A 27,524-nucleotide genomic window follows, 5' to 3' on the forward strand; every position below is an offset into this window, starting at 1 on the left:
CTTCGTTAGTTTGTTCAGCCGCACGGCTACGGACATCAAGTGTACTTCGACAACATGGTTTTTTCTAGCGCTGTTTGTTGAAGCGATCACGAATTTAGCTGTCAGAACAAGATCTACGCGCGGTTAAGCAGGGAAGTCACGACACGAAGTGATAACTAACCTTCACGTCGTGATAGCTTAATCTCAGGCCAAAGTGCCTCAGTCCTGCCGGACATGTTTGGATCAGCAGGCTCATCGGTAAACTTCGGCAGCGGGGTGGGCATGTTTTCTGGAAATACAGCCACCGGCACCCACAATCCGATGAAAGACTTTGAAGTCGTTTCACCTCCAGACGACTCCATCAGTAGCATGGCTTTCAGTCCAGCATCTCTGCCGCAAAACTTTCTCGTCGCTGGAAGCTGGGACAACCAGGTAAGTGCAGCTCTACACTTAACCATTCTTGACTCGGCTTTCCTGATCGCGTCAACCGAGAACTGTTGACGCGCGCGCCTGCCTTATGTTTGTATGTATTTATTTTTCGTTTTACTCAACAGATCAGGTGTTGGGAAGTGCAGAGCACAGGACAGACCATACCCAAAGCTCAACAGACACACCAAGGTCCCATTCTCGACGTTGCATGGAGTGATGTAAGGTTCACTTCGTTACCAGTGATGCTGCACACTCGTTGGTGTTGATTTGTGTCTACTGTCAAAGAGTTTGGCTAGGGCGTTATCGGGTAATTCGTGTAGATGTTCGTGTAAAAAGTTTCAGCACCTGAAGGTCGAATGGTAATGACTATTAGGTTCTTAATACGGAGACCGTTTTTATGATTTCATTTAATTGTACGTGAGCTGGTGCTGAATGTTTGAGCCTGGATCAGTGTTTGCATTAATGTGCTGCTTTGCATTGTCAGGATGGAAGTAAAGTTTTCTCGGCGTCCTGTGACAAAACTGTCAAGATGTGGGACCTCAACAGCAATCAAGCAATGCCCATAGCTCAGGTTTGTTTCAAGTTTCAGTGCGCAACTTGTGCGCTCCAGCAGAAAAACTACGTCGCTCGTTAACAAAGTACGAACTCCTCTGCAGCACGATGCACCAGTGAAGACAGTGCACTGGGTGAAGGCACCAAATTACAGCTGCATCATGACTGGAAGCTGGGACAAAACACTCAAGGTGAGAAAAGGCCTGCCTGATTTGTTGGTCGATCTTGAGACATGTGATTGGTGTGCCTGAACACACATAGAAAAACTAGGTTCATGGTAGAGAATGGCATGGTAGCTGAACACAGATGAAAGAACGGGAACAGATGGGAGAAGCGCTGACTTCAGCTAAACTCTCTCAAAGGAAAACGAAAAGCTATACATGAAGGCGTTTTGCCAAAAAGCAAAAAGACAAAACCGTCAACCAAAGTGCCCAACCATCTGGTCGGGCACCTCTTAATCTACCCGTTATAAATGCGAGCAGTGACAGGCACTTCAAAAATGCCCTCTCTTTTTTGGATAATAACATTGAGGGGTAACTTATGCATGTATCCTTGACGATATAAATGTGAATTGTTTCATTTTCTCGGACCATCTGGTCTTGTTATCTAAAAACGACCATGGTTTAATGCTGTGAGATGCAGTCACACATGCGACAGTGCAAGGCAACATCTTTAGAAGAATTTAAGAACCATTCTTGTATGAATTGAAGTTTTCTCTGAGACTGAGTTGCAGAACTCTCTCACAGAATCGAGAAGCCTGAATGGTGGTTGTCTGATCAAGTACCAGTCTTGGTTTATTCCTTGCAGTGTTAGCTTGGCTTCATGTGCAAAGAACTTTAATGAGCATCTCTATAGGCTGTTTGCCACTTAGAGGGAACATGGGCGAGGCCGCACTGATAGGAAACATGGCAGATAATGCAAGGTACCACTTCCAAGTTCCTCTACACATGCGCCATTTTGCCTTGAGGCACAGTCTTGTCAGACACACCAGCACTACGAAGAGTGTGGCCGTGCACTCCCGTGTTCCTTCCAAGCATGAAACAACCTGTGAATCGCATGTGGCTCACAAAACGAGGAATACAATTGCACACAAAAATGCTGGATGCTGTTAAAGTAAACTCGCTCCTGGAAAAGATTACTTTTTTGAGCCCTAACGCAGGTTGCCGTCGTTGGCTGCTTCGATTAAACAAACACAAATTTGAAATGCATCTTTTAGTTTTAATCACAAACATTTTGGATTGATGTCACATCTCAGTCAGATTGAATTAACAGAAGTCAATTGCAGTACACTTGTTAAAGGCAGATTTAAAGCTTTCTTTTCGTCTTGCACATCTTGACTTCGCTGTGAGCACCCCTCAGTCATCACATGTTGCACAGTCAAGAACAGTATAGAACACAAATTTGTTTGTTTGTTTGTTTGTTTTTTGAAGTAGGTAGTAAAAAATGTGTACATATAAGCATTGCACCCCTTGCTTTTTGCAGTTTTGGGACACGAGGACACCGACGCCAATGCTCACCATCAACCTTCCAGAGCGCTGCTACTGTGCTGATGTTGTAAGTGCAGCGGTGATGCTGTTAGTCTCTGAATGTAGACATGGCTGAACTGAAATCTTGGAGCCTTCAGTGTGAAAGTGTATGAATAGGCACTGTCTACTTGTAACATGCAATAAACTAACTTAATAAGAGTACTTGGTTGTACTTAAGTTTGGCAATACGCAGAAAAGAGTGATCAAATTTGGGAGAGATGAAACCATGTGCTACTGGGGAGTCTTCAGCTGTGAGCCATACCTGATGCTACTTTGTCCTGGTGCTGTTCTTAGCACAGTAGTGTAGTGCATAGCTGTTTGCAGGTATGCGTAGCACAACCTCAAATTGAAACTGACTGCTAGGGAGTAACAGAAAGTGCTCATAGGGTAAACACTAGATTTGCCCCTGAATGCAAAAGGTTGACTTTCTTTTTTTTTTATCATAAGCTTGATCGTCTAAGAAGAGAAGAGAAGCAGTAGTAATGAGCAATGATGGGTCTCTGTGAGGGAAATGCATTCAGAAATATTTGGTGCTTGGAAGCATTGCAACTGTTGATAGACTCGTATCCAACTTCTCTTTATTCAGCAGTCTTTTTTTATTCTCCGATGCAGGTGTACCCCATGGCTGTTGTGAGCACAGCGGCCAGGCATATCATCATCTACCAGCTTGAGGGCCAGCCCCAGGAGTACAAGAAGATTGAGTCACCTCTCAAGTACCAGGTGTGCGCATTTCTGTGTACATGCACTTCCTTTCAGCACTGCAGGTGGGCTTAAATGCACTGTGAGCATCAGCTAAAGGCTACTCAAGCCATGTCTTCTTTTGTCATTGGGGATGAAATGCCCAGGGGAAGTTTTAATGTTGCAGAACAAAAGCCAGCTTTACAGCAGGACAGGGTTGTCTACACTTGAGGCGCTAAAAAGTAATCTGAATGATGGCATTGAACTACAGTAGACTCGCAATAACTCAGACTTTCAGTTAATTTAAAGAAATTTCTAAAGTTTGGTTGTCTGACATAATTTGATAACTGGTTGGCCGGCACTTGATAACTCGATATTCGGATATTTCAGATGTTTTTTTCATTCCCTTGAGGAGACAGACAGAGCGTTGCACGCTGCCTTCTGCTTGTGTTTTGTCTCAAGTGCAGTGCAGAAATTCCTGGGCACCGTACAGACTATCCTAAATGTTTTACTGCTTGTTGGCTTCCCTGAAACATGCGTCCACCTGTACTTGTTCGCTAACAGAGAACATAGATCATCTCAGTGGCAGAAAATATACGGACTGAGCAGAGTGCTGCACGTTGTTGTGTAGTGCCATGCTGAGATGGGGCCACCTGTTAAGCTGCACATAACTTCTGTGGCCAGTAAAACACTGTCAAGTGACCCTGCTGGTTTTAATAGATTCACTGCGTCAGTAGTTGAGCTTTGAATTGCCTGGTTCCTCAATATGTCCTGTTTCTCACTTGCCCCTCCCACCGCTTCTTGCCTTGCAGCACCGGTGCGTGTCCATATTCCAGGACAAAAAGGGTCAGCCAAACGGCTTCGCCCTGGGCAGTGTCGAGGGCCGTGTGGCCATCCAGTATGTGAACCCACAGAACCCCAAGGACAACTTCACCTTCAAGTGCCATCGTGCCAACGGCACAACCAACGGATTCCAGGAGATTTTCGCAGTAAGCACACCACATATTTCTGCTGTATTTTTTGTCTTTGCTTTTTTACTTGAGGTTGAGCAGGGCGACACTACGGTCTGTTCTGTCTCCATTTCATCAAGTTTACTGTTTTGTCTTATTGGTGTTTCAAAGAAATGCGGCGCTACATTCAATAATGCTTTGATGCTTGCTTTTGTTGGCTTGATGGAATGAGGTATTTCTTCATTCAGGGGAGTGGAATGTTGATGACACAGGAAAGCAAGCCCCCAGAGGAACATGCATGCAAGAATCCTATTCTCGTTTTGTCATTTTTAAGTGCCTTGCTCTGCACTTGATTTTTTCATGGTATTATTAGGACAGTTCTACCAAGTCTTTGTGCTTGCATCTAAGTGTGTTTTCTGTTGATTATTAACTTAAGTGTAATGAATTTTTTCAGTTTAAAAGCACGATCCTGCATTCTTTCTTCTGTTTTCTTCAGTTACAAGCCTTTGCAGTTACTCGCCTTGATTTTTCTACAAGTAGTTTCAGTAGTAGTAGTCCCTCCACCCCCCCAGGCAGACATTGCCAGCCTTTCTGATTTCCTCTAATTTGTGATTACAGTAATACTAGTACATAGCAGCAGCAAGAGTGAAATGTCATCACCAGTGCTCTGAGACAAGATCTACCATGAGGCAGTACAAAGGCCCTTTCTTGCGGTTTTTGTTCGTTTTCAGGTCAATGACATTGCATTCCACCCCGTCCACATGACGCTGGCGACAGTGGGCTCGGACGGCAAGTTCAGCTTCTGGGACAAAGACGCCCGCACCAAGCTGAAGACGTCCGAACAGATGGAGCAACCGGTCACTCGCTGCTGCTTCAATGCTCGTGGCGAAATATTTGCCTACGCCGTCAGCTACGACTGGTCTAAGGTCAGTTCATTGATGGGCATGCTGCGATGGGAATGGCCATGAGTGTTTTGAAGCAGGCCTTGTAGCGGGAAAATTTCATTTTGGAGCAGGCGCCATCCGTTTTGTAGCATTCTCTCTCTTATAGGTATCACGGATAAAAAAAAATATCTAAGCAACAGCAGATGAGAGTAAAATTCAGTATGACAGACAAGTCCCACGAGGACTATAGAATATATATGCTTTTTGATGGCTGTCAAACATACTGCAGCGAATGGCACACGACACATGAAAGGTGTAAAAAAAGAAAGGAAACAATAGCACGACAAATGTAGCAGCAGGACTATAGAAAACAGTCCTTTTTGTCCACTACAGAAGCGTCGCAAATACAACACACAATAAGCGTAAAAACAGACTATGCCAAACACAAATCTGCATAGGAAACAGAACCGCATTAAAGACCAGGTCTTTTGCCTAGCCAAACAACAACTGCACAGTATGGTACAGCACAATACACTTGTGAAATAGCTAACATAATATAACATTATGATGACTACGAAAATTGTTTTAAATAATGTCTAAATCCGCTGACCTACACAGCAGAAATAACAAACCCAACCCAAGACAGTACAGAACAGCAAATGCTAAGAAAAAAAATTCACTGCCAGTGGTTATTGCAGATAAGAGTAATTGTAAGAAAGCAGAAATGTGGATCGTCATCTGCACTAGAAAAAGGAGTGTAAACTTCATTACGCAAGCCATGCATTTGCAATAATGAAATGAGCCCTGGGCAGAGTAAATGGCCAGCAAGAGTGCATCTGATTTCAGCCAGCGGCTGCCGCCACCAGTGAAAATGTGAGAGGATGGTTGAAGGACAGCTTTCCCTTGCACGTCCCCTCATGTAGGTTTACTCGCCCGTCGCAAGGGACGGGACTCGCCTCGCGTCCTACCGTTAGTTTTTACAGGTTGCGCTTTAAGGGGGGATGTGGGGATCAAATCGCAAAAATTGCGAAAAAAGTTGATTTTTGAAAAGTACACTTTTTGGCATCTCCAATACTGTTTCTATGTTGTACTGAAATATTTCAGCCAAAAATAAACTTTTAGCGCTCCACATAAATATATTTGTCATCATCTATACACAGACAGTGTGTGCTAGCTTAGAACTTTCAGGCTTGTTTTCTCAAAAGTTTGTTTTGAGCTTAATACCTTGCTTGTGGAAAGCGTAGCACAGCCATGGATGCATGAATTTTTACCCCGTTAGTTTTGTTGTGACCACTGAAATGTGGTCTGTGTCAAGACAGTCTCAGATTTACCATTTAGGCTTGCATGTTTTTATTACATGGTAATTAGAGCATGATACATTCCAAACATAAAAAAAGGTGCATATTATGTCCTTTAAAAAAAAGAGCAGAGAAATCTTTAAAAAAAAATTAAGAGAGCCTTGACTTACACCACACTTCTTAGTAAATATTAGAAGCATTTACAGACGTGTAGCTTGTTTTTTTTGTCATGCTAGGCTTTCCACAAGCAAGCAACATGGGGACAACATATAAACAATGATAAAAGGGAAACTACTGAAGCTGTCATTGTGAACCTTTATACCCGATTGTTTGATGCTATTCTAAGCCAGTCTGCCACATTTCATCACTCTAAGTCGGAAAATAGAAAAGTTGCCTTCGATCCCCTCATCCTCCCTTAAATTCGCCAAGCTTCGAAGGCTGCATTGGAGGCAGTAGGCAAGCGAACTTCGCATCATGCTAGTGCAGGCTTGTGGACCGTGAAAATAGTCTTCTAGCGACACTTCTTTTTTACCTTCGGGTTTGCTCCCACCATTCTCAGTGCACGCTCTAACCGCTAACCGATTTCTTGCTGCAGGGTTACGAGTTCCACAACCCTCAGAAGAAGAACTACATCTTCCTGCATTCGTGCTTTGAAGAGCTGAAGCCGAGAGTCAAGAAATGAAGTCTCCTCTGTCGTCGCACCACGCTCCAGCGCTCATCAATGTGTTCTGCGCAAATAAATGCTTCCGCACACGTGTTGACCAAATTCACACTTTTAATTGAGTAAAAACAAATACACATGTAGAAAACAAGTTGCCGGCATATATCTGTTTCACACGGTATCAAACAGCTGTACATAAGTCTCTCTCCACACAACGCAAGAAAAAAAACAATAAAACCGCAACCGAATATGGCACTCCTTAGGTACTTCACAACAATGTAAGGCACTGCGCATACACCAGAGTTTGGCAAATGCTTGAAGCAGTGCTCGAGCGTGGGCACCCAGCATCAAAAGTTTATGGGGCACGCAAGCTGCAAAAAAGGCGCATTTTGTGCGAGCTGCTACATGCACCCCGAAATTGAAACCTGTACCTATCATGCTGACTAATCTAGAGCCACAAAATCTTATATTATGGGCAGGGTCCGGCACAAATGAAACAAACCCTGAAGAGAAATTTGGACATTGAAGGTCATTTTCACTTTGAGCATGCAATGGTCATTAGACTTAGCTCGTAACATTGCAGCAAGTGAATGCCGAAAATGTAAACCCTTAAGTAAACTGGATCAGTGCCGGTTCGCCCAAGTTTAATAGTGCTAAACAGCAGCAAACTTTCCAGGGAAATCTTGTACTGCATAAAATGACTCTTTGCTTGTGGCACTCCAATTCAAATTTAAGAAGCCAAACTATATATATATTGGCTGTGAAATCTGTCGCTCCAGCTGCTACGCAAGATCACCATGATTTTATCACCACACTCGAAATCACAGTAACTTGTGTGACCATTCCCTTGAAGTGCTCAACTTATCAACTACAAATGGACGACATTGCAACACTGGTATCAGTGACAACGTTCTAATGCTATTCGAAATACATATTTGAAGCCTTGTGGACACTCAAGCACGAATATTTGCTCTTGAATGCCTGCCACCATTCGGGCAACAGTCGGGGCGAGCCGCACTAACCACAACGTAAAACAATGCTCCAAATATAAGCAGAAAATTTAAAATTAAATTTTTGCATGAACACTGGAAACAGCTGTGTGGAAGACTAGCCAAGGCTCTACAAGAGATTGATCACTGGCCATGAAATCCAGTTGCAAAGATGAGTCACCAGGGCGGACAGCTTTTGGTCCCAGACAATTTTGGTCTGTTCAGTGGAATTCATTGGTCCTACAAGTACAGGCCTTTAAGGCAGACTGACTAATGCAGTAATCACAGCTTGGAAAAGTAAAAGTGGTGTTCCCAAAAACTCCGCAACATGCCCAATTCCTGCTCTCGGGCCTGGCCGGCTCGATATCTTGGTGCATAGACCAAAACTCAATACTTTGTCGCCGTAGTACTTTGATGCACAAGATTTGGAATAAAACGCGACATCCAAGCAGATGCAATACAACACGGCACATATGAACAATGAAAACAAAGAAGAACACGTAAAACGTCTCATTTTGTTTGTTACCAAGTCATTACACAAGGCCACGCATTTCACATATCTACAAGTTGGCAATATCCAAATCCACCTATGCTCTGTTTCTCCAATTGCAAAAAGTTCAGACGTAAAAAGCTGTTATCCACTTTCACAGGTTTGAACAGTCACGTGCACAACTCCAAATTACAAAAAAAAAAAGACGACGCGACTATCGCAGCCATGAGTATGACAGGAATGAACATGAAGTGAACATGGAAATCAATGCGACAAAAGGCACAGAGAACAAAAATTGGTCGGCCGCATCGATTAGTAAAAAAAAATTGTTTAAAAGTGGAAAAAGAGAAAGCTCGCATAGCAGAGAAAGCAAGGATATGCTCATAAGCATGCTCTGCTTCACCGTCGCAATGTCGAGAAAAGCACCGAGATAAGTTTGTGTCAGTGAGACTGACACTGTTGAGTTGCTGAAAAGCCGGTGGTAGCGGCAGTCTGCAGCTTTGCATCAACCGAATGGCAATGCCCGCAGTGCCATCGATTGCGTGTTTCACGCCGCCTTCAGCTAAGACTTAAGTATTGCAAAAACAGCAGTCTCTCATGGCAGTCGTGCAAACGTGGGCCTCACACGCTAGGCTATAGCAGCGTAAAAACATTCCCCAGGCTGCTTGCATGCACAACTGACGTGCATGCAAAAGAAAAATAAAAAAGGCACTGTAAAACGCAGCAACAGTAGGAATCTTGGCGTTGGAGGCAAGTCCTTGGCAGTCTGAGGGAAGTTAAGTCGCTTCTTAACAGGCGTTGATGTCCAGTGGAGGTGCGTACGAGAATCCAATAAACGCAGTGTCAGCGTCCTGTACACTTGCGCTCAGCGTCTGCGACCTGCCCACGGAAGCTGTAAAAGCAAACAGTGTCTTTCAAGTCTCAAGTCTCTCTCAAACATACTGCATGCACTGTAAAATGCACATTCACTCTTGCAGGGTTCTAGTGTACACATTCATCTAGTTCGAGTAACAGTACCAGTGCCCAGAATCAGGCTATGGCAAGTGCATTGTTTCTGTCCCTAATAAAGAGGCATTCATTTTTCATTACAAAAAATACTTCTACAAGCCGGCTTGTGTGTAGTCTTTGTACAAATAATGCACATAATTAGAACAGCACAGATTAGCAAACACATGCTCTCCACGTTAAATTCGCAGCTGTCTGTGCAATGCTTACGTTAGAGTGCACAAGATGTGAGCAAGCATAACTTCATCAAAAACTATCCCTAGGAAATGTGAACAATGCATGCATAGGCCTACCAGGAACGGGTTCCTTGACGAAGTCTGGATCAATGTTCTTCAGGTCCATCACTCCTGCCTGCAATACAGCAAGACAAGGTAAATGTCTCTTGAACACTTCATCCAGCCACATGGACAGCATTCCACAAAAACCAATCTGACTGTTTCAAGGTCCACAGTAACTGGTCAATGCACAACTGCAGATTTCACAGCAAATAACTCAAAGACCACAAGAGTGATCCTATGCTCGTTACTCATAGCTGTTAATCCCACGACACAAGCCCGCCACACACTAGGAATAGCCATTCACATAATAAGGTAATCGATAATCTGAAATCCCACGTCACAGCGTGCGTCATTCATGGTTTCTTAGACTATGCACACAGAAGCTGCAACAGAAGGAGAACAATACGTCAGGTGTTAAGCCACGAAACAAAACACAGAGACAGAGGTAGTAGCTCCAGATGAATGAAACATCCTCAACTCCAACTCTGCACTCCCCTGTTGCAGTGAAAAGCCATTTTGCATCTGGACTGCAGCAGAGTGTGACGCAAATCTGCCAGCCATCCATGTGAATTAACCAAACTGTTTAAATGCCGCTGAATTTTAGGAAGTTTCAAGCAACTCAAGACACAGAACAAAGAATAAGTAGCCGATGAGACATGTGCTGAACATGGAATGATATACCAGCTTTTGTTTCCACAATGCTGTGCAGTTCACAAGTGAGACAGTGCCATGTGTTCACACGGTGCCAGCCTGCCGGTCGTGATGCAGGCAAATAAAACACTGATTCGAACAAACAAAAGGGGACAAGCCAACAGAAGGGCACACTCACTAAGCTGGGCTTGTAGGGTGCGGGGATGCGCTTGGCTTCCAGGTCCTGCCAGTTGATGGGGTTGAAGAAGTCGTGCCGCTTCACCTCGTTGCCGTCGTCCGCGTGACCCAGCCGAAGCCGCTTCTCCTTCTGCAGAAGCTGGTTGAGCAATGACATGGCATAAGCAGCAGGCAGACACTCAACAATGGAGCAAATCTCCTTGCATTCGGATCAATATAAAAGTCTACTCTTCGTAATTTGAACTCCAAGAGGACTGAACATTCATTCAAATCGTGCAGAGTTCAGGGGAGCCTTTTTTAATACCCTTGCAAAATTAAAGCACCGGTTCAAATAAACCGCCTGCATGCATTAAGCTCGAATTAATGAAAGTCTACTGTACACCACCTTTTGGTAGGATATTACTGCAAGCAGTGTACCGGTAGGAGTGTGAAGTGAATGCATTTAATACTGAGGCCAGATACCGCAACTATACCAATGCGACAGGTATTATATTACGCTTGGAAGAGGAGCGATAGGCGGGCAAGCTCTGCTTTATGGTGCAGTAGTTAATGTCACAGCTGCTTTCGAACAACATGGAGCCAGTCACATGCAAGTGGCATCTGGTGGCCTGAAAGACAACCACCGCCACACATTTGACGCTTCTTTCGTGGTTCATATTTTCATCCCGAGGCATTTATTGAACATTTAATGCTTACGCAATACGAAGCACAGGCACCAGCTCTTGCCTTGTACCTACAGCAAAGCGAGAAGTGGGACAACTGTACTCTACACCACGATGTGCCTCAAGTCACAAGCGCTGCCACCGTACATTTATTTGATGCTATCGAGTCACCTCACACTCCTTAGAAATCCGACTGCAAAGTGGAATGTCACAGCTGCTACAGCAGTTAACGGAGGTTGCCAGAATCACTTTACCTGACTACGGAAAGTGAAAGTGCATTTTACTATTATTACAGACCGATACAACTCAAGAAACAGTCCAACCCAACACAGAACCATTGGTGTCCAGGAATGTGATGCGACAGCAGGAGCAGAATTCCTACGTCTCTGGTTTTCTTCAGCCACCAGCGGCACAAAAAGTGACCGTACTCACCTTTTCAAGGATGTCGCGTGCGGCGGCAGAGATGTTGGTCCGCAGCCGTAGCTGCTTGTGGAGGATGTTGTCGTACATCTCAACCGTATCCCGGCTGTAGAACGGCGGCTGCACAGCAACAAATTAACAACACTCAACAATCTGAGCAATACTTCGGCGGCTAGCAACCTCGACTTTCAAATGACACTGAGGACAAATTGAAGTTGGCTGATAGTATCAATATGTTACAACGTTCTAAAGACAAAGTGGCTACTTTCACTGAATGCAGAGCTTTTGTGAGATAGAAAAGAGATGGGACGCTGGTATCATTGCAACAGGTTGTTTTCACAAGCAAACAGTGGCCATATCAAGGGCTTTTCAAGGGTTTGTGAATTTCTAAATCTCGTCTGCACAGACCACCATTTAATTCCAGCTAGCAATGACAGTCCCTAATAAACTGAACATCATCATCAATGTCACAAGTTTGAATCGAGGAGCATAAAAAAATATTTGATTTCCAGTTGTTCCAAATTTCTCAACGAATGAGTCTTCTTTTGCCAACCAACACCAACCAATCAAAATGTTACTAAGAACACAAATCAAATAGGGTTATCCCGAGTGTCTCTTTAATAACTAACCTTGTGCCCATGAACGAGGGTACATCGCAAAACACCAAACAGCTCGACTGTCCGCCGTCGTCCAATCAGAAGTCAGAAGTTGTAGCTAAGTTCACCATGCCCTGACAAATAAGTCTTGGTGCATGCTATGTCAACAGGTTCACCTGCATTTAGCCAGCCTGACTGGTGATTAGACCCGCTGCTGTTATACAATAGGACGAATGGCTTTCAAAAACAGCACAGTGTTGAAATACTTTGCCATTGTTCTTTCTCTCCTACTCTATTCTTATAAATGCTTACCAGACCATACAGCATTTCGTACAGCACAGCCCCCAGACACCACCAGTCCACAGTGCGGTCGTACGCCTCTTTCCTCAGAACCTCAGGAGCCAGGTACTGCGAGAAAACGCACGGTAACCTGTCAAAGTGCTAAGTATAAAGCACAGGACACAAATGAACAACTTCAACTGAAAAACAAGCCAAATTAAAACTTCCTTCTCAATGTCTTTGGACAATGACTGGAAATTATTTTTCCTCTGTCCTACCAAGCACACCACTAGCAGAGCTGCAGAAATACAAATTCTTGTAGGCGGCCTCACTACAGCATCCAGACAGTACAGTAATAAACCCACAACACTATCAGACATCATCAGTGCTTTACCTGCTATGAAAGAGGCAGTCCTCAAAACAGCGGAGGGAGTACTAGTCAGAATAGTGCTTTTGGCGGCAGTTTGAAAACCGTTCTCTTAAGAGTTCTGAGAGCAGCTCAGGTAGCAGACGCAATACCTGGCGGAATGTCCGACTACAGCCCACTTTTATGTTTACTTGCTCTAAAGGGCACATAACAGTGGAGGAGTGAGAAGGCAAGTGCATTTGTGTCAAGGGGAACTTGGAGAGTGTTTAAAAAGTGAAGACGATTGAGTGCAAAAATTTAAAAAAAAAATGTTGAAACAGCGTGCACATATCTAAGAAAATGAGAAAATAGACACACTACTGCTTAAATTTCAACAGTCCTGTACACAGTGTACCACAAGCTGGTGTAAGAACAGAAAGTTGAATACCAATTTTGTAACTTCATTACAACTAAAATGTCGCTCACCTCAGGAGTGCCACAGAATGTATTCGTGGTCTCTTTTTCCCTGATTCCTTCTTTGCACAGACCAAAGTCGGTGAGCACCACATGACCCTGGAATGCAGTTAACATGTGTTGTCATAAGTGCCTAGCCAGGATGTGCCAAAGGACAGTAACAATCATAATAATTAGAGAGTTTTATGAGACAAAGCTACATATGAGCGAGTTAAGTGGCGAGCTGTGAACTAGTTAAAACCACCCTAGTTTCTTTAGAGGGGACCAAAATCTCAAGTCCGCAGGGTGTTTTCAATGTACACTGAAATCTTAGTGCCAGGCATGTTTGCATTTTGCCATTAGAGCTTTTTCCTTTCATACAGCCTTCAGCATCAGATTACAAGAAATGAAAAAATAGGTCACAAAGAAAAAATACACAAATATATACTTCGCTCTTCAATAGCGCTGGTGTTGTAACTCACTTAATTCTGCTTTATAAGTGCACCACAGCAATGGCTGCAAATGATCTTTGGTACAGCAAGTTTCATTACAATAAATGCTTTTGAAAATGCCCTGCTTGCAGTCACAAAACCAGAGCAAGTTTGAGCATGCACGCAAGCATGAAATGAAGCAGCCAGGCCTTAACATATCATTACTGACATAACAGACATGATACAATAAGCAAATGCAGATACCCGACGCAAAGGTAACTAAGAACATCAAAGTAGTAACAGAGTGGGCTTTAAATGGCAAGAAGATTTCATTTTTCATAAATTCAGACCTACCTCCACAACCCGAAACATTAAACTACACTCTTCAGAGTTCGAACCATGTTAATGAAATGAATTTTTTAAACAAGGGCTGGCAGGTGCGTCCGATTAAAGATATACCTCCCAAGAAATATATCAGGGTGAGTACAATTTACCCTTCCTGTATACTGTTGCATGCATATTCTTAACCGGCTAATAAAACTCGTTTTATTTCTTTTTGGTAGGTAGCTAAAAAAAGAAAGGCCTACCTGTGCATCAAGCAGAATGTTTTCAGGCTTCAGATCTCTGTAAAACAAACAAAAAAAGTCGAAGTCATCAACCAAAAGAAACTGAGAGCGGTCATATACTGTGCAAGGACCGGCATTCCTCACCTGTACACTATGCCCTGAGAATGTAAGTACGAGAGAGCGCTTGTGATCTCTGCAGCGTAGAACCGTGCCCGGGGCTCCGCAAACGTCCTCTCCTTCTGCAGGTGAAAGAACAGCTGCAAAGCAAAGGGACTGTGCATCAGAACAAAGCAATGGGTGGCGACGCAACTCAACAGCATCCTAGTCAAAATCAAGAAGAAGAAATGGGCATGGATAGAGCGTTTAATGAAAAGGGAAGATAACCGATGGTTGTGGACTCAAAGAGAACGCAAATGTAATAGGAGACGGCACAGAGGTGGACGGGTGGATGAGATTAGAAGGTTTGCAGGGACAAGGCGGCTGCATTTAGCACAAGACAGGGTTACGGGAGCATCGAGGACAACTCTGTCCACTTTTTCCTCCAGGTAAAAAATAGATTCTACGGTTTTTTGTGGCTGTGTTGATGTTTCTCCGGCAGCATGAGGGGCACTCATTGCCAAAAAAATCGCATTTCAAAACTTTCCCTCCACTTGATTCTGACTGTTCTCTCATGTAAGTCCGTTGTGCTCTAAGCGGTGCGGGCCGGGCGTTATTATTTTTCATTCCTTTTACACGCCCACCCTAATTTTTATTGTTTCATGTTTTAATTATTCATGGTTATTTTTAATTGTTGAACTTGTTCATCACAAAATGATTCGCGCGTATCAACTCTTTCCTTGCTGCACCCACTGAGCATTGTTTGCCCACTAGCGATAATTTTGTGCTCAGATTTCGGAAACTTGCAGTGTGGTAAAACTCGCATGTCTAGCTTGTAGTCAAAGAACCGAAGTTTATTTTTTTAATGTAGTTTCTTTTCCTCGCGAAACAGCATTTTTTTTTTACACCCTGTAAAGACGCGAGGAAGTGGTATCGTGCTCACAGCCCGCTAAAGACGACTTTGCCCCACGACTTCGGAGCTTTCCGCGCTGCACATGGGCACGCTGCGTCATCTGGCTTGTAATTAGACAAATAAAATTTTGTTTTCCATGCAGTTCTTTTTTTCCCGCAAGGAAACATTTCTTAACACACTCCGAAGACGAGGTTGCGTCAAAGTTACTTGGCAGCCTTTGCATGCGCAACGCGCACTCTAAAACGTTGCAAATCTCAGGACTCCGGCCTGTCTGTGGTCGATTTTATTTCTGACCAGAGCAGCACCGAGTCTGAAGATGCTGCCTGTAGTGATTTATACTACAACACAGTGTCGTACTAATCACACCTTTGGTTGGAAAGATGCAAAGCCGACCACTCCAAACAAGAGGTCAGAGATTAATGTTCAGCTGAAAGACTACACGGACCTCGGGAAGACCGGTTTTTTGGGCTCTGGGCAGAACGTGGGGGAGCTGAACACTCAGCTCTTTCGTGTACTATGAGCACAGCCCAACATGGCGGCGCCCATTGACCACTTTTTGAAAAGGGGTATTTGCCTTGCACATACATCAACTCAATGGTGATAAGTGAAATAAATTCTGCTCACCTCTCCACCATTGACATAGTCGAGAACAAAGTACAGTTTGACGGGCGTCTGGAAGGAGTAGTGGAGTCCCACAAGGAAAGGATGGTCCAGATTCTTCAGGAGCACATTGCGCTCGGACATGATGTGGTTGCGCTCGTTTCGTTTAAGAATCATCTTTTTCTGCAGCACCTGCCCGGGACACAAGAGAGGATTATGAGTGCAAACGGGTTGAGGGCCCTGGATTAATAAAACTACTGAGGTTAACACGCGTTGAAACTTCGTCACACAAACATTTTCACAATCTCCTCCAACCATAATGTGGCCACTACAGCCAGGATGTGAACTCTCAGAAACAGGGTGGGGAAAAAAAAAAAACACAGCTGGGCCATCTTGAACATACCCAAATAGAGAAAAGGGTGCCCTTACCTTGATGGCATAGAACGTTTTCTCCACCTTATGCCTCGCCAACAGCACTCGTCCAAAGCTGCCTTTGCCAATCACCTTGAGGAACTCAAAGTCACTCGGCTTCACACTGCAGAACAAATAAAGGGCATCAAGTGAGGGCAAAGCACAAAAAATGTTAGTCTTTTCTCACTGCCAAACAAAGTTGAAAGGCAGTCTAGCACAATCCAGTGAAATGCAAAAACTAAGCTTTTAGGCGATCCTTCGTCGATTGTTTGAATGCATTAACAGCCAATGTTCGTTATAGCCGAGGTTGACACATTAAAGTTTGTTATACCTGAGGTGGTACACACAGGTTCGTTATATCCAAAGTCAACACACTAAGTTCGTTACACCTTAGGTCCGGACACGAAAGACCGTGGCAGGCGAGCCACTTGCCACTGGCTAATGACAGACTACGGTCACCATTTCCGCTTGCACAAACCCTTCTAATGCCAATGCATCAATAAAGGCTTAATCTAAGCTAACCGGCTAAAGGCTCATTGGCAACGTATCCAATGAGGAAGGAACATAATGCTTGCTGTTTCACCCCATCGCTTAAGCCTTCATGTATGCAACATGCAACGGCACGCAAAGAGAAGCAGTCGCATTACAATATCCGGCTATGTTCCTATTATTCCAAATTAAGCTCCTACAGCGGCATTACTGTGGGGCTCCACCAACTAACACATGAGATTTCCACTCCACAAGCTGCCTGTTGGCCCTGCCATTGAAAACCACTTCTATTTGAACTTTGACAGCTATGACAAAGGAGAGGTGAATTTCATTACGCAGTGAGTTTGGTCAAGCTGACTTTTTCTCCTAGAAATCTGACCAACGCTTCTTCTACGCCTTCCATATTTTATGAGAAAATAGTGAACAGCAGTCAAGAGCACAAGATGGAAAAAGCAGGAACTCACTGTGGCTTTTCTGTTGAACCGAGGTCCACCTTGAAAACAAACAGAAAAGAGGTGCTTCGTTACAATGTTTCATTTCTTTCCACATCTCACAGGTCAATTCCAGTGGCAATGCTTAACTTCACTGCTTTAACTTTACACCAACAAGCTATGCTCGAGCAGTGAGGTGTCAAAGAATGAAACGTGTGGCTCTAATTCAGAGCCTTCCCAATGTTCCCATCTAATAAACAACACCAGGCATTACCTGTTTGCAGTCTTAACAGGGACACTGAGGAGAAATTGAAGTTGACTTGCATCAACAGAATACCAGCTCCTGATTACAAAAACGCCACTCATACTGAACACAAAGCTCTTGTAACGTAGAAAAGAGCAAGAACCAAAATACAGGTATCGCTGCCACAGGCCAAACTCGCAAGTACAAACTTCATGACATCATAGGACAAAACAGTGTTGCTAGAACCAATAGTTCTAGCAACACTAGGACACGAGAAGCCACGAATCACTGAGGCGCAGCAAATGCATGCGCAAATCTCCTTGACGTCGCCAGATGGCGTCACGTACCCGACAGCTACGCGCGCTCCTGCATCGCCGGGACCAATCAGCGCCTGCTCACAGTGGTATGCGGGCTCCCGGTATTCCGCTAACGGTAACAAGGTACACGGTATGCTAAAGGTGTCTATTTGCGAGAACTTCGTTGACGACTTCGAGAACGGGATCCATTGTAACGCTGGCAAAACGCCGGTGCAAACGTAAACGAAGCGACGGCCGCAATAGCCGACAGATGCCTTCAACGTGCGGCCGGCGGTAGCTTTCTTTTCGGCTGCTGCTGGGCCGCACTGCTGGTCACCAGAAATCACGGAGTCTGCGTTACGTCATGTTTCACGTCACTTAGTCCTGTGTCGTCATAGGAGAATCCCAAGTTTGAATCAGAGTGGCGGGAAAAACTTTTTCAACTTCGAATCCAAATTTTTTAGAAATAAATGCATCTTTCGCTGCCGGCCAAGTGGCAACAAAGCCATGAAATGCCGAACTATCGGATTTTGCTATAAAAAAAAATATTAATAGAGCTCTCCTCAGTGTCCCTTTAACAGGGACTGACCACTAAATTTTAAGCACCCATTTTTTCTTCTTTTTTTTTTCTTGGTGCAACAGAAAGCTTTCTCTCTGAGGTACTCGATTCCATAACAGTTTCGTTGGAAATGCTGTAGAAGATTTTCATTGCGAATTTTCCGTCGGTGCATGTGCTCATTTATATCTAAACCAATGCTGGAAACCATAAGCAGCGACAACAATGGTGCTTGCACGCTGGTGGAAGTGGAAAAAGTGATGTACCAAAAACTAATATAAATCTCACCACCAGAGAGTAATTAAACCGTTTAACCCTTTCACAGCCAGGTTTGTTTACTCACAGCTGCACACACCCTGCCGGGTTTTTTTTTTTGCATGTTAGTTTCCTGGAAATTTTTTGCTAGTAACGCACTAAAATGCACTGCAGGCCATGTAGACATGTTTATTCAGGATAATCTTATAGATATTAGTTGTACTGAATCAAATCTTCCAGCACCAATCGTGCCCGTCGGATTTCCTCTTCTTACGCGGATTTTCCGGTGGCAGGGGGACTTCATCGCTGTCATCACTCGACAAGGCACTTAGGTGGACTCCTTCCTCGTTCTCATTATAATTGGACTCCGAATTCACAAGCAGTTCTGAATTTCTTCGTCCGTCAAAGCGCGGACGAGTGTGGCACATTGCCTCACATGGCTGCTGTGCGGAGACCAAAACGAAGCGACTTGGATGTGTAACCTTGCGCGCCATCTGTTGTGTAAAATTTACCCTACAAGATCTATGAATTTATAGGGTCTCTCCTCTCCATAGATGGCGCTACATGTTTGCATCGTTATTTTTTACACGAGTATTATCGGGAGCGGCAGGGGGTGAGTTAAAAAGCCAAAACGAGTTAACTCGGGAGAGGCAGGGGGTGTGCATATGTGGTAGCCCGAGTTATCTCGGGAGTGGCAGTGAAAGGGTTAAATATAGAGTGGCGTCCACTTGAGTTTTCACACCCACAGTGACGTAAGCCTAGTCTACAAAAGTCTTAGTGGACCACGGTCACCATTTAACCCGTGAAATGCAAAACACTCTGGCGCCATCTAATGACGAAAGCTAAAGGCACTTCATCAGGAATGCAAAGGCAGCATAGCTTTTCAGCGAAGGTCACAATGGAGAGAAAGTAAACAGTAATAAAACACGACAAAACCTCCCGAAAGAAAAAAAAAGCTGTGCAGTTTGACAACAAATGAGCAATATTTCACCGAACTGTAACCACGTGGGGTGATACACCGACAATGGCCAGGTCTGACCACAAGATGGCACTTCAGTTAGTTTTATGCGATTTTCAATGCCAAAGTAAAATTATAAATCCTCATTTCTGCTATACTGCAGTGCTCAATTCTTACAATATGAGACAAGAGCTTTTCATTTCCACCATAACCTCATGACACCTTTTGGTAAATGGCTGGTTCCTTTAAAACACACTGCACTATTTGTAAGCACTCAACCAAGCTGGTATGGCCATTGCTGGCTGGTTAGTTTTTTTTTTTTTTTGTAATAATTAAAATTTGTGTCAGAAGAGGAATTTGGAGATATGACATCATTTAGCTACAAGTCTAGGTTGCAATGCACACTGCTCTGAACAGTGGACCTAGATATATTGGATATTTCAGACATAGTTCCAAGTGCGGTAACACAGCCATTCTGGCCTGTATATATGCCTTGTCCATAATTAAAGCCACCAAGATTGCTTTGGAAATAACACTTCCTTTTTCCATTACTTTTGGCAATGGTCCAGACCAATTACATAATTCGTATAATTGTCATCTTACATAACGCCTAAGTTTCTCCGGTTTCATCAATCGGGCAATTCAATCACAGTGGTGTTTTGCTCTCTGAAAGTCTCCATATCTCTTTCAGCAAACAGCAGCACAATTCATTTTAATAAAAACAGGGCACACCATATTAACCTGTGCTTAAAAAACCAGTCAGGCAAAAAAATACTAAGTAGAGCAGTCTATATATTGCACAACTACACAATGTAAGCAACCAGCGCCATGAACATAAATATTTAGCAGAGCAAATTTCGAGGAACGGAGAAATGAGCAAGAGACAAAGACTAATAAATGGTCAGGTGCACTAAGTGCTGCAATGACACACCAGTTCTGGAGCCTCGGCAGCGTGGCCATTGTTTTCTTCTTCTTCGGCCGCTTCCTTGATACTCAAGTTCCTGTCGACGTTGAGAAAGGCCCTGACATCTGGGCTGAAAGATATGGCAGAGGGCCAGGGGCACATCCTTGAGCGCACAGAAATACTGACTGCCACGCGCTACGTGATAACACAGTGCTCAGCAATCGCGGCAGAATGCATGCTTTTTCCATTTTGTTTTTTTTTTGATATCAAGTGATGACTAGAGTGTTGTCAACACTTGCAAGATACAGTCGTCCAGCCAACGCTCTTCGCTTAATAACACCTTTAACGTCGTGTTCACTTGAACACATCAGTGTGAACAACTGAATGAAGCATGACTTTGCACCCTAGCACTTTTCAAAGGCACTTTAATATGAGTAAGGGTAAAATGGCAAAAGATATTGTTATGCATCATAGTCTTGCGCCATTTTGTCTTTATGTCCATGTTTCTCCGAAAAGCGCAAAGGTGCAAGACTATGCAAATAATTAACTAGCCTAGTTTGAAATGCTATTAATCAAATTAAGCACTGTTTGCATGTTTACTGACAGAGAAACTAATGTTTCATTGTCAAGACAACACAGCAGTAAAAGCAGACATAGTGAACATGACAATATTTAAAATCGCATGCAAAATGTTTGTGCAAACTAGTATATCATAAAGACTATTACTGACACATTAACACTGGGTCTTGTCGTCACCTCGACTACTACATGTGCTTTGAAAAAGTACAGCTCTCGGCAAAAGTTTATGAAACGCGACCTTGACAAAAAAGACTTAAAAACTTTGTTTCTTTGCATTCAGAGTGAATTGCTTGAGATTTAATGGTGCCTTCTGCGATTTGCATATTCAGAAATAGAACTGCACATATCTGTCTAGACTCAGACTGCACTTGAAGACTGATATTAAATTCAATTTTTTTTCAGCAATATTGCATTCCATAAACTTTTCACTAAGGTCGTAGTGCTTCCCCAACTCTCGTCCCACATGAATGCTGTAAAAACAACAATTATACGACAGTTATTCACATTATCACTGCACAGCAATTTCTAGATAATCATCAGATAATCACTAATTATAGATACAGCCACACATGCTGTATTATCTAATATGTCTGCCTGTTATGTCCAGTGCACAAAAAAACTGTGACAACAAGCAAAAGCTCAAAATTACATGTTCAGTAGTGCAGCCAAAGGGCACTGACATTTACAACCGCACTCTATACACCCCCTCCCAATGACTCACTTTTGCATGAGCTTCTCATCGGTGACCAGCTTCTGGATGAACTCATCCAGTCCCTGCCTCCTGCTCCGAATGAAGTCTGGGCTGAAGTTGTTGCCGAACAGCTTCTTGCCAGGAAGCTTGAGGTGGCAGCCAGGAAACTGCTTCTTGATCTGAAACACATCGTTCGAAATGAGAGCTCTGCAAGCAAGACCTCTTTTTTTTTTGAGCACAGAAGCACCGCCTAGCAATCAATCCTTGCTTAGCTCAAAGCAAGCAGCCAGAATGATAGGCAGTGAATGAGATAAAATAAAAAAAGTCAATGGATTTTAAGAAAAGCCAAAAAGATTTGTGTACAGACATCCCATTGTTGGTTGCGTGTCTTTTCTTTGTAATAGTGCATAAGACAATAATATTCATGAATAACGATGCAGTATTCACCTACACAGTTCATAACTGAACTTCCACTCTTGTGCTGTCTAGATTTCAAATTTCAACAGCCGAACGGTGGCTATGATGTCAAAGTTCAGTACACGGTACATGAGGCATAAAAAAACTGATATAATGACCGCTTTGTAGTTTTATTTTTTACAATCCTAAAGCCCCAAGAGCTGGAAGAGTAATGAATGAAAATGCATCAATTATTGTTTTACAGTCAGCTTTTTTTTTTGTCTCACATGATGTATCATAATGATGTCAACCACCATTCAGCTGCTGAAACAAACTTAAAGAAAAAAGTCACAAGAGAAGAAAATCGATTATAAATTATTTGCCGAAGACCCTGGTGAATTCTATGTGGTGACATATGTTTACAAATGCCTTGCCAATTATAACAAAGAAGGAAAAAAAACAACAAAATTTTGTGGCTACACTCCTTAAAAATAAAAATAAAATTTTATGTTCCTTAGTATCCCTTTACATCATTCTGCCTTAATTTTAGCACTGTAGCATAGCCCATCAACCTGTCCAAAAGAGAGTGTGACCTCCTCTAATACACACACCACAAAGCTGTCAATAAAGCATGTTTTCGGGAAGTAAGTGATCCTCTTGAGAGATAAAGTTGTGTGCATATATTGCACAAATCTCTACTACTACATAAAAAAACACAAATGGAAGAATTATAAGAAAAGCGCACAACAGATCTGCAATTCTTGTAGGAAATCGAATAAGTAAACTATACAGATCTGCAATTCTTGTAGGAAATCGAATAAGTAAACTATATCTTTCAGTTTTTTCCACCACAAGATATCAGGCCAATAACCAAAAAAATCTTTGTGGCAATCAATATAAGGACTTGAAAACAACAACAGAACCAAAAACTCCTCACGCACTCAGTGGCCAAGCTTTTCATCACCAACCACTGTCCACATACACAGTACACAGACAGTGGTTGGCAGTATATGAAGAGCAAAGAGGGCATAAGAGAAAAGGGGGTTGCAAAAAGGTTGCCTACTCTGAGTAACCACTTATCACGGAATTTGATTTCCAAAACAGAACAGCCCACACACGTAATAAAATGTGACAGGATGACATGTTTCCAGTGAAGATTTTGTTTCTGCTAAGCCTCCTGCATCATTTAACCCTTTCAGGCGCCATTTTTTGTTCTCGCTGAAATCAATTATTTTTTCACCTAAGTAGTATATTCAGGCCTCAAGAAAGGGAATTTGTTAGTTTTAGAACGTGAAAGACCAGCAGGTCAGTTCTTACAACGATGAGGAGAATTCCGTACAAAGTGTCAGATTTGTTGGAAATAACAACATCAAAATGTTCACGTGTGTCAGGTAAGCACAGTAGGGATCGTGGAATCGCTTTGTGTTTGGAAGATTCACATTACGCTCGAAATTGAGCAAAAACAATCGATGTTTTCACTTGTGGCAAAAGCTGTCTGCACAAAAACGGCGGACAAAGTGCTACCTAGCTCACTCTTATGTGAAATATTATTTACTGCATTCGCTACATGGCACAAAAAAGCAACTTATTTGCAACAAGAAGGGTGCTCAATTTGACTGAAATAATGAAATCACTGTTAAGTGCTCCAGTTTCTCAGAAAAAGCTGTAAGTTTGCCGCTTACACAATTGTGCACAAAGCACCTGAAAGGGTTAAGAGGCCCTCCAGAGAAGCCATTCATTGGATGTTCTTAAGCTGATCGAGAGACTCCTAGTCTAGAACAGGCACTAAGAGTGCACTGGCAGCCATAGCAGGTGCAGAAAATCCACACTTACAATGTCCAGGAGCTTGCTGAAGTCATTGTACCTCCGCAGCACAAACCACGAATGCCCGTCAACAGTCACGACAACTTTGTAAACCTGAAATGTTAAGTACAGTTAGAGATTAGGCTGACATGAAAGGAAAGCTCGGCTAGTTAGAGTACATTTTGACATGTGGGCTGCACAAACAACAAGAAAACCAGAAACCACGAGTGCTTGCAGTGTCTGGTTTTCTTCTTTTGCACCACTAGCCACATTTAAATATGTAGAGAAAATAGGATTGTAAACTTTCTATAGATCAGCTGTTTTGGTTGAAACAAACAACAGGCGAAAAGAAAGTTATATAAAATAAAATGCATCAAATACTAAGAAATGAAAGCTCCATAAAATAGCACAGACTTAGAGAGCAACAGTTACACAAAAGACCACTGCTCTCAAGAAAGCTTTACTAAGTTAAGCTTTGAAAATATTTGGGACAGAAGTATTATATGACCCAATAGTCATGGTAGATATCACCTGCTTCTTTCGATTACTTTGTAATGATGGTGGTATAAAGGTATCAACAGTGGTATTATTTGCTGAATAAGTGCCAAAAATACAGGCAAAACATAGTTACATATATATGCCCAGCCATTTACATAATAATGCACGAAATGCAATTGTTTCCACAGTGCCTGCTAACATATTGTTTTGGAGCATATACAGAAATAAGGGGTAAGGACACAATGCTGCAGGCTAAGCTCTTGAAGCTAGTACCAGGGCCAGAACATCTTTGTTGTGCTTGCTCCTTAACCGTTTCCAGTAAGCAGCAAACACAAAAAAAATTTTGTTCCAGGTGTGTCATTGTGTTTAGAGCCATCGTGCATGCAATAAAACAATTTAGCAAGCAATAACAATGTCGCAATACAACGACAATATCTGACACACCACGAGACTTTTGCAACCAGTCCGCTATAATGATAGTCTAGACTGGGTATATACTCCAGCGTTCCTCGAAATTCCCGCAACAAGGCAAAAAAAATTCTCCCAATGATGAGGGATTTGGTTTATTCTAGAGGTCAGCAGAAGCAACAGTGGCCAGAAACACAGTCTATCACACATGGGAATCAGAGGGTGGGCACAAAAAATCTGAGAGGCCTTGATATAAGAACAGCTGGACGAGTAGATTTTCTGCAGTCCAACTACGTGAACTGTTAAATGCCCTATGCACCTGTAAAAGCATGACTTGCTTCATCAGAATGTTGGCAGTCCAGAAAGAAAGGTGCACTAGACAGATAAAAGACTACCAGCATCATACCGTGAACTTCTTGTTTTTCTCTTGTATTTCCGAGTTGGTGACCGAAGCTGTTGTGTGTGGAGGTGGCGTGGAACCATTGTGCTGAACACGAAGTAGCTTGGGCTCTGCCAGCGTGTCTGACATCCTCCTATACCCTGCAAATAGGACACCTCTGTTACCCCTATCATTCCTAAAACAAAACAAAAACAAAAGCGGAATGCCACTGACTTTTGCTGAAGCTATCTCCAGTTTCCTGAAGATAAGAGATAACCCAGCACCACAGTTGCACACTGGTGTCACAGGGCCAAGAAACTGATTAGTTGACACTATTAGGCTCCATCCCCACAAGCTATCACCTAAATCATTGTTCCTTAGCACAACACCCGATCAAAAACGCAAAATGTGAGCGTACCGACAGGATTTTTAGCCACATGAACAAACGGCAAGTCCAGGAAAGGTTCTCTCAAAGCTGTCATTCATAAAGTCCTAGCATGTTCATGATACCTTTCTTCCTTCACGAGTAATGCTGTGCTGAATGATTCTGTCTAACAAAACGAACAATGAACGTATTGCTTCGACAGCACACAAGAGCGTATCTTATCATAGTTTTGAATGAACTATTGGCTCACTCTTCCATCAACAGCAGAGTGCCTTTGATAAGTTAAAGAATAGACTGATAGAACTACTCCAGTACTTTGGACTGTAGCGAGCCAACATGAAGCCTCTGTGCAGGATACCCTTCGACGTATTACAACTTATGAAAAAATTACGAACGGCAAGTACAAGAGCACTGCACCATTCGTTTACCACATAAAACATATATTAAAGTGGCTTCGACAAGCTTCAGGATCAGGTGAAACGCCCGGTGTGACACATACCGCCAAAAATCCGCCAGTGAACAGGCATAAGTACAGTAAACCTACAAGCACGCATCTGTCTTAACGTTATGAGTTCCCTATTGGCATGCCTCACGAAGAAGTGGCATTGCCATTTCGTTGTTCACAGTTCCTATGCCAAGCCGACTGAAGTCGTATTCCTTGTAGTATACATGTGCATGATTCATCTCTTAGCAGCCTGTCACTAACTCCTACCTGTCACCTCAACGCAACCGCTCGACGCAGTCCAAAAGCGACCCATCACGCCTGCTTCAGGGCCAAACTGTAAAGTGAGTGGGGCTACCCCGACCCGCTCGGTCGCACGCGACGCGGCCAGCTATTGCAGTTGTAAAGCGATAAAAAGCTAACTGGCTGGCGGGCTTCCGTCATTATTGTGGCTGGAAGATTTCGCCCCGCCGTCGTAAGGCGGAGTTGTCCGTCTCCTTACTTTGCCTTGGATGCCTCCTGGTAGACTTGAGCAGAGTCCTGCGCTGCCGGGGAGGGGGGAAATGCTGGTCCGAGCGCTGTCACCGCGCCGCACGAGTCACCGTCGTCGCCGAACGCTGCATGATGCCACCCCGGAGCGTTTTTTTCTGCGACGTAGGCTCGCCCGATAAGGTGCCGTTGCTCGTTGCGATAAGGCAGCTGCCTCTCGGGACAGCACGCTTGCCAAGGCCAGCTGAGGAGTCTGAGTAGCGCCGATCGAGGTCCTCCCGCTCAGGAGCGCGTCTGCCGCTGCTGCAATACGCGCGCACCGTGAATGCAGGGGTTAGCAAGAGTCGAAGCCGCTTTCGCAAGTCAACGTCCCGCACGACCGCAACAGGAGCGCATATCGTAGCAGCTGTCAAGGTGATGCGCTTTCTGTGTCTGAACGTGTGATTGCCCGCGACGGGAGTGACTGGACGAGATGATTGATCTGTCGTTCTTCGGTGACGGTGACACCCGTGCTTTAAAGAACGACTATTGCTAGCGCGCACCTGCACGCGCCGTCAATAGACGCTGTGTCATCGTCCATTGGCGCAACGGTCAGCGCGCGGACTCACTATCCAAGAACGCGCACAGATTCCTGGTAGTTGAGTAAGAGCGCGAGACGCACCTGCTGTATTGCACGGGCGCGGGGCGTGTTTTCATTCTCCGTTTTTGCTCCGAAAAGCTTGCACGCGCGCATCTTTTGGATTGCTTTCCCGAGCGAAGACGGCACTCACCATTTTGCCTCTCGTCCGGTGGAAATCTTCCAATGGGTCACTTTCCGCCCGATCCTACCGTGTCTGTTGCTATCGGAATGCCTTGGCGGGGGTCTCAACTTGCACTCCCGGGCCTGTCCCTACGACGGCAACCGAAGCTTATTGTGCGTGCAATACGCCCCCCTCCCCCGAAGCAAAGTATCACAGAAAACGGCACAGGCACGTGCGAAAACAAAACAAAACAAACCAACA

General features: G+C 43.8%; 2 protein-coding genes across 3 annotated transcripts; one reads left to right on the forward strand and one right to left on the reverse strand.

The window, feature by feature from the left end:
• Positions 1 to 17: 17 nt before the first annotated feature.
• On the forward strand, positions 18 to 7,062 carry Rae1 (ribonucleic acid export 1). The gene is made up of 9 exons (XM_089552043.1): positions 18 to 411; positions 534 to 626; positions 893 to 979; positions 1,065 to 1,151; positions 2,443 to 2,514; positions 3,099 to 3,206; positions 3,977 to 4,153; positions 4,846 to 5,040; positions 6,892 to 7,062. The coding sequence occupies exons 1-9, from the start codon at positions 214 to 216 to the stop codon at positions 6,976 to 6,978; spliced, it is 1,104 nt and encodes a 367-aa protein (XP_089408169.1). The 5' UTR covers positions 18 to 213; the 3' UTR covers positions 6,979 to 7,062.
• On the reverse strand, positions 7,054 to 27,524 carry LOC149335361 (serine/threonine-protein kinase Sgk2-like). 2 transcript variants are annotated; one of them, XM_089552039.1, is made up of 17 exons: positions 27,294 to 27,524; positions 26,537 to 26,826; positions 25,235 to 25,368; positions 23,953 to 24,036; positions 21,754 to 21,902; positions 20,481 to 20,583; positions 17,274 to 17,302; positions 16,339 to 16,444; positions 15,934 to 16,101; positions 14,445 to 14,557; positions 14,322 to 14,358; positions 13,337 to 13,423; positions 12,538 to 12,633; positions 11,642 to 11,749; positions 10,549 to 10,686; positions 9,735 to 9,792; positions 7,054 to 9,328 (listed from the first exon to the last, which is right to left on the reverse strand). In XM_089552039.1, exons 3-17 carry the CDS (start codon positions 25,355 to 25,357, stop codon positions 9,225 to 9,227), a joined length of 1,503 nt encoding a protein of 500 aa, XP_089408165.1. In that variant the 5' UTR covers positions 25,358 to 25,368; positions 26,537 to 26,826; positions 27,294 to 27,524; the 3' UTR covers positions 7,054 to 9,224. The 2 variants fall into 2 exon arrangements, with proteins under 2 accessions (XP_089408165.1, XP_089408164.1); XM_089552038.1 differs by lacking the exons at positions 26,537 to 26,826; positions 27,294 to 27,524 and adding an exon at positions 26,305 to 26,437.

This window comes from Amblyomma mixtum, chromosome 7 (assembly GCF_055824585.1).
Source record: "Amblyomma mixtum isolate Tamu chromosome 7, ASM5582458v1, whole genome shotgun sequence".
NCBI lineage: Eukaryota > Metazoa > Arthropoda > Arachnida > Ixodida > Ixodidae > Amblyomma > Amblyomma mixtum.

Coding starts and splice junctions, on each gene's coding strand:
- Rae1 (XM_089552043.1), top strand. CDS start 214: ATGTTTGGATCAGCAGGCTCATCGGTAAACTTCGGCAGCGGGGTGGGC. Junction 412..533: donor CTGGAAGCTGGGACAACCAG/GTAAGTGCAGCT, acceptor TTTACTCAACAG/ATCAGGTGTTGGGAAGTGCA. Junction 3,207..3,976: donor AGTCACCTCTCAAGTACCAG/GTGTGCGCATTT, acceptor CTTGCCTTGCAG/CACCGGTGCGTGTCCATATT.
- LOC149335361 (XM_089552038.1), bottom strand. CDS start 26,350: ATGGGTCGCTTTTGGACTGCGTCGAGCGGTTGCGTTGAGGTGACAG. Junction 16,102..16,338: donor AAACGTTCTATGCCATCAAG/GTAAGGGCACCC, acceptor TGTCCCGGGCAG/GTGCTGCAGAAAAAGATGAT. Junction 10,687..11,641: donor CACGCGACATCCTTGAAAAG/GTGAGTACGGTC, acceptor TTGCTCAACCAG/CTTCTGCAGAAGGAGAAGCG.